At 32.2% G+C, this 7,500-nt stretch overlaps 1 protein-coding gene across 5 annotated transcripts in view; it reads right to left on the minus strand.

The window, feature by feature from the left end:
* The window catches only part of LOC113803171 (myb-like protein X), a 42,293-nt gene that overhangs the window by 29,770 nt on the left and 5,023 nt on the right, over nucleotides 1–7,500 (minus strand). The window contains exon 1 of one of the 5 annotated variants that reach the window (XM_070117379.1): nucleotides 2,971–2,989. The exons of the other annotated variants lie outside the window; for them this stretch is intronic. Within the exon in view, the coding sequence (XP_069973480.1) occupies nucleotides 2,971–2,973 (3 nt within the window). The 5' untranslated portion in view covers nucleotides 2,974–2,989. Of the gene's footprint in view, nucleotides 1–2,970; nucleotides 2,990–7,500 lie in introns of those variants that run through there. 5 annotated transcript variants of the gene reach the window in all.

Genomic DNA, 7,500 nt, shown 5'->3' on the forward strand with positions numbered 1-7,500 from the left:
TGTGGTAGTAGTAGTAGTTTGGTAGTTGTAGTAGTGTAGTAGTAGTTGTAGTAGTAGTTGTAGTAGTAGTAGTAGTGTAGTAGTAGTTGTAGTAGTAGTAGTAGTAGTGTAGTAGTAGTAGTAGTAGTGTAGTAGTAGTAGTAGTGTAGTAGTAGTAGTAGTGTACTAGTAGTAGTAGTGTAGTAGTAGTAGTAGTAGTAGTGTAGTAGTAGTAGTAGTAGTAGTAGTAGTAGTAGTGTAGTAGTAGTAGTGTAGTAGTAGTAGTAGTAGTAGTGTAGTAGTAGTAGTAGTAGTAGTAGTGTAGTAGTAGTAGTAGTAGTAGTGTAGTAGTAGTAGTGTAGTAGTAGTAGTAGTAGTAGTGTAGTAGTAGTAGTAGTAGTAGTAGTGTAGTAGTAGTAGTAGTAGTGTAGTAGTAGTAGTAGTAGTAGTAGTGTAGTAGTAGTAGTAGTAGTGTAGTAGTAGTAGTAGTAGTAGTGTAGTAGTAGTAGTAGTAGTAGTGTAGTAGTAGTAGTAGTAGTAGTAGTGTAGTAGTAGTAGTAGTAGTAGTAGTAGTAGTAGTAGTGTAGTAGTAGTAGTGTAGTAGTAGTAGTAGTGTGGTAGTAGTAGTAGTTTGGTAGTTGTAGTAGTGTAGTAGTAGTTGTAGTAGTAGTTGTAGTAGTAGTAGTAGTGTAGTAGTAGTTGTAGTAGTAGTAGTAGTAGTGTAGTAGTAGTAGTAGTAGTGTAGTAGTAGTAGTAGTGTAGTAGTAGTAGTAGTGTACTAGTAGTAGTAGTGTAGTAGTAGTAGTAGTAGTAGTGTAGTAGTAGTAGTAGTAGTAGTAGTAGTAGTAGTAGTAGTAGTAGTGTAGTAGTAGTAGTGTAGTAGTAGTAGTGTAGTAGTAGTGGTGTTGTAGTAGTAGTAGTAGCGTTGTAGTAAGACTAGTAGTAGCGTTGTAGTAGGACTAGTAGTAGTAGTAAGGCTAGTAGTAGTAGTAAGGCTAGTAGTAGTAGTAAGACTAGTAGTAGTAGTAAGACTAGTAGTAGTAGTAGTAATAGTAATAGTAGTAGGAGTAGTAGTAGTAGGAGTAGTAGTAGTAGGAGTAGTAGTAGTAGTAGTGGTGTTGTAGTAGTAGTAGTGTTGTAGTAGTAGTAGTGTTGTAGTAGTAGTAGTGTTGTAGTAGTAGTAGTGTTGTAGTAGTAGTAGTGTTGTAGTAGTAGTAGTGTTGTAGTAGTAGTAGTGTTGTAGTAGTAGTAGTGTTGTAGTAGTAGTAGTGTTGTAGTAGTAGGACTAGTAGTAGTAGTAAGGCTAGTAGTAGTAGTAATGTGGAAAGGTATGAATGAGAACGAATATCTTCACAATACAAGAGATATTCGTTCTCATTCATACCTTTCCACATTTGTCCACATGAATACGGTTCATAGTAGTAAGGCTAGCAGTAGTAGTAGGAGTAGTAGTAGTAGTAGAGTAGTAGTAGTAGTAGTAGAGTAGTAGTAGGAGTAGTAGTAGTAGGACTAGTAGTATAGTAGTAATAGTAGTAGAGTAGTAGAGTAGTAGTAGTAGTAGTAGAGTAGTAGTAGGACTACTAGTAGTAGTAGTAGGACTACTAGTAGTAGTAGTAGGACTACTAGTAGTAGTAGTAGGACTACTAGTAGTAGTAGTAGGACTACTAGTAGTAGTAGTAGGACTACTAGTAGTAGTAGTAGGACTAGTAGTAGGACTAGTAGTAGGACTAGTAGTAGAGTAGTAGTAGTTGTAGTAGTAGTAGTAAGACTAGTAGTATAGTAGTGGTAGTAGTAGGACTAGTAGTAGAGTAGTAGTAGAGTAGTAGTAGTAGTAGGACTAGTAGTAGAGTAGTAGTAGTAGTAGTAGAACTAGTAGTAGAACTAGTAGTAGTAGGACTAGTAGTAGTGTAGTAGTAGTAGTAGGACTAGTAGTAGGACTAGTAGTAGTAGTAGTAGTAGTAGTAGTAGTAGTAGTAGTAGTAGAGTAGTAGTATCGGTGATGTAGTAGTAGTAGTAGTAGATCAGTAATAGTAGTAATAGTAGTGGTAGTAGTAGTAGTAGTAGTAGTAGTAGTAGTAGTAGTAGTAGTAGTAGTAGTAGTAGATCAGTAATAGTAGTAATAGTAGTAGTAATAAGAGTAATAATAGTAGTAGTAGTAGTAGTAGCGGTAGAGTAGAATTAGTAGTAGGAGAGTAGTAGTAGTAGTGGTAGAATAGTAGTAGAGGAGGAGGAGGAGGAGGAGGAGGAGGAGGAGGAGGAGGAGGAGGAGGAGGAGTAACAACAATAATAATAACAAAAACAACAATAATAATGATAATGATACTGTTAAAAACAATAATCATTACTATTACTATTGTCAACATAACTAACTAAAGCAATAACAATAATAATAAAATAAATAACAGATGTTAATTGATAACTTTTAATAGTATTAGCATAAACACTACTGATACGAGAAAGAATACTACTAGCACTACTAAAATTACTACTACTAATAATAAAAATAATAACGACATGATGAAAACAATAATCAACAATGAAAAAATATCAATAATGATAACAATGAAGTTAATAGCAGTAACAATAAAAGTCACAATAATAATCATAATAACAATAACAGATAATCATAATAATCATTATCATTATAATCATAAGAACAAGAGCAATCATTATGATTATAATAATAATGATAATAATAATAATAATAATAACAATAATGATAATAACAAAAACATCAACAAAAATATTAACAACAATAATAACAATTAGAGTAACAACCATAACAGTAACAAAGAAAATGGCAATGATAATAATACCAATAATATATACATTCAAATAATATTCACAAACACTAACACAAATAACTAAAATCAAGCCCCCCTCCCCCAAAAAATGAGTACATAAAATAATAACAATAACAAATGGAAAAAGACAAGCAAAAATAAAATAACAAAAACAAACAACAACGATGCATTCAGCAAGCAAACTAACCATTGAACTTTCCTTGAACAGCTGGTGTGATAATCAACAGTTCTAAAAATTGTCAATGCAATTTCCTTCTTTCTATCCCTAGATATAATAGCAAAAAAAGATTTATATTGGTTGAATCATGATTTGAATGAAGCAGAAATAAGAATAAAGCAGATAATAATAGTAGTAAAATATAACAATAATCAATAACTGTGATAATAGGAGAAAAAAACAAGAACAATATCAAGGTATGCAAAAAAGGTGTAAATACTAATGTCATAATAACAATAATAATACTAGCATTAATAACAATAACAATAACAAAATAATAATAATAATAATAATAATAATATAAACAATAATAATAATAATAATAATAATAATAATAATAATAACAATAACAATAATAATAATAATAATGATAGCAACATCAATGATGATAATGAGCAAATATCAATACAAGAAGTTGTAGCAACAATAATAATAATAACACTAACAACAATACTGAAAATAGCTTCTCAACATTCTGAAAAAGCATTCTTTTCTTTTTTGTTTCTTTAATAACAATCTCAAAAAGAGAAAGCGACATGTAAATGAACAAACACAAGGTAATTCTTCTAACCTGAAGTTCAATGAACTTTAATCCTTCAATATTCATGGAATTACAGAATATATGAGAACATTCAGCAGAGCATATATATATTTCAGAATCTATCTTCATATGACCTACAGAGACAACAGTGAATATAAAGATCAGTTCTACTGCTCAGAGTGAAGAAAAATGATGATTAAAATAATAATAGTGCTGTTGCAAACAGGAACAGTATTTCTAAATGCATGCATTATGAAACTCAAGTGTTCACTGCAAATGTCACCTATGGAAGACTATACTGGCCAAAGCCTTATTTTTACTTGACAATTTACATATCTCACAGGAGGTTAGTGAATGGATTCCAAGCAACAAGTGAGCTTAAGGTTTCAAGGAAGGTCTAATGATACAAGACTTATATCAACAATTGGGTATCAGGACCCTGTGGAGATCCCCTTATATACAAATATATAAAGAACTTCACAACGCAAAAGATGTAACTGCGGCTTTTATACATGATCTTTAGTAAAATTACAAACTAGTATTAAATATATAGTGAGAGAAATTAAATCAGAAAACACCTGTAGAATAAAAAGCAAACAAAAGAAAGACTATCAACAATATAAACTAAAATCAAGTAACATGTAATAATTAGACATATGGGAAGTCTGTTTTGTGAGTGTTGGGCAATGAAAATGACACAAAGAATGTGTCATCTGATATCCACAGCTATTTTGATACAGTAATTAAAGAGTTATCATCATATTCCATATCTTTAAGTTTCAAGAGAACAAAAACAATCATACTTTCTTAAAAAAAGAGAGAAAAAAAAAAGAAAGTAAAACCGGACAGATATATTGCAAGTTCTCGTGCGAATAGTCTGTACACACACCTTTAGTATTTATGAAAATATTCACTGGAGTGTATTATGCACTGCACAGGCAAATTGAAGCTGCCTCTGATCATTATGAACCTCGATACAAACAAATAGATTTCTACAAAAGCATTATTTATCATTTCCAAATGAAGCAGTGTTTTTTTCCTTGCTAAACACCTTCTTTAGATTCGAAATCAATTATGTTAGTTACAAGATGAGCTGTTCAAGATTTAGAACATTCTCACAAGATATTATCTATCCTTTATAAAACACTTAATTGTTTATAATATCCATAAGTATTACAGATGACAGTCTTATCTTCAGTGTGGAAAAAAAACTATTTTGTACAGTATATGGTACCCTGTAAACTCTACAAGTGATAAGTTAAACTCTGATCTACTTTGTTCAGCTTCAATATAATGTTACTATGACATGGATATAATTGTCACAACTACTTTAAACAATCAGGGAGTAAAGAGTAAATATTAAAGTTGGATATCAAAAGGAGAAAAAGATAAGTATAGCATCCAGCCCTTTTAAGTAGAACATTCACACTGTGTGACCTAATGCATTCCTGACACATGAATCTGAACATTCTTCCTTGTAAGCATGCATAAGCTTTCTATCACCATTGGTCCCTTGATTAGTGTAGTCCATTAGTATACATAAAAAAATAAAAACAAAGGTTGCTATTCACTCTCCAAAAAATTGTATCAATCTTTTATTTGTTGACACACATAATATTCTACAGTACTTTCCTCTATCCTGATTTCCCAACAGTAAAATGCATGAATATAATGGCAACATTGGCAACTGTGCAGCTGATTTTTATTACTTGCAAATATAACATCTCTACCTTCATTATATAAAATGATAACTTCAATAATAACAATGGCAAGCAAACAACAATAACAGTAATAATATGTCTTCAACAGAGTGCATTTTTCTTTCCAAACAAAAGCTACAGGTGGCACAAGTATTTCTCAGTCAAACATTTGATATCATGAGATATCATCCATTTATACACCAAGTAACTAGTGTTTGGTCACAATTACTACAGGTCAAGCCATGGGAAATTTTAGCACAAGACATAAAACATTACTGTGTTTTGTATATATGTTTGGATTGGGAAAACACAGAATTTACTTCAAGCATTACTCCTGTTATCTGTGTCCTCTATTGTAATTTCTAAAGAGAAACTACACTCTGAGCTTAGGAAAAATACATCTTTTTATGAGACTCTGAATAGCACAATTCAAATATAACAAAGTCTTGCTACCACATATTTACTCTAGTATGTGAAAGTCATAAGCCATCCCTTTCAGTTGAAAAGGGTATGAAGTCAATAGGATATAACAGATATCCATGTACATTATACACATTGAATTTCTAACAAAGATCTGGCAATGAAACAACAAAAATGCGAACCCAAGATCTGTATAGAACTCAGGATGAAGCACGGATCCTTTAATTGCATCAGGGTATTTTGAATTCATAGATAAAGAACTGAAATCATCATTGACCAAAGCACCTCAAATAATAATAATAATAATAATAATAATAATAATAATAATAATAATAATAATAATCATAATAAACAAAGCATGAGGTCGGCCTAGACCATTTCAGCATTCGGTGAGCAAAGTGTGCCTTCATTCTGTATCGTTCTGCATACACTGCTAGCCTGGCTAATCCTGTACTCAGACAGCCTTTAGAGTATTTCTATAAACCATTCTTTCTGTAATATTGTAAATATAACTACCATTTAAATGATGGAACTTCCAAAAATTTATCTCCTTAATTCATCTCTTTGAACTTTATAAGATTCCAAACAGTAGATTTTCGAGGTGTTTTTCCTCCCTAAGCTGAGCATTAGGAAATTCTTCCCTAAGGGAACCACCCTCCTCATACTCTTAATAATACTTGAATCTAAATAATTCATTACTATACTGTTACCATTCCTCTGACAAACTCCATATACTTTCCCTCTCTCATATAATCTAATCTGCCTGAAAGCAAACTAAATTTAGACTTAACCTAAACTTTCACGCAACTTTAAATCAAAACCTCAATCTATCGCTGCTGGGGAATTTTGTCTGTCCTTTCTTTTTGACTTTTCCTTCATGGCATATTTACTAAATATATACCTGCATTGCCTGAGATAGTCACTGCGGATTCTCTGCCTGTTCTCACTTCGGCAAAGGCCAGCAACCCTTTACGACATATATGTTCGGGCAAGGACAAACTGGGACTAGTTCAATGTAATGATAATTTGAGAGGGACAACTAAAAGCTCCATCTTCCCAGAATGTAAATGGTGGAGGTTTAGTGGCCTTTGCCGAAGGATCAAATGCAACTTGGCTATTATTAATGCCTGCATATTATATTTTCGACCTCTAGAGAACAGCATATTTCAGTTGAATCTGAATAGAACAGACGCAGAATTCAAAATCCCGCTTAGAAAAATTCTGAGGCTATCATGTAAACATCTTTGTTTTTTGTTTAACTTATGATGCATCAACAAGTTTTGGCTTTTAACCTATGTGTGTACATATTAGTAAGATTTCCTGCTTATGCTTTCACACCAATCAAAGAAAAATACTGGTTAAATTTCCAGTGTAAATATATTCAAGGATTACTATTTTCCAAATCTGCCTTTTTTCTTTTTACATTTCATCATTACCCTGGAATCCAATGAACATTTCTTCTCGCGAGTTTCAGATCTGCACAACAAACAATTTACCACAATAATACTTGTTGGATATTACGCACAAAACAGGCTTTCATGTTTCTGCCAGCGAGCTGACACTTTCTACATGTAAGCTTATCACACTTTCTGATTTCCATCTGTGTCACTAATTCAAATTCACTTCCAAAACTATCTAATTCAATAACGACAATATTGCAATTTAAAAGATTCCACACTGTTTAAACGTATTATCCTCTTCACTACTTCACAAATAACGAGATTCTCGCACGTTCTCATCTCTCCCGCACATACATCTGCCATAAACAATAGGCAGCTGCCCTTGCACTCTTCATCTATTCCTCCTTTTCTTCATATTCAACATTCTGCAATGGATCTG

This window comes from Penaeus vannamei, chromosome 40, assembly GCF_042767895.1.
Source record: "Penaeus vannamei isolate JL-2024 chromosome 40, ASM4276789v1, whole genome shotgun sequence".
Taxonomy (NCBI): domain Eukaryota; kingdom Metazoa; phylum Arthropoda; class Malacostraca; order Decapoda; family Penaeidae; genus Penaeus; species Penaeus vannamei.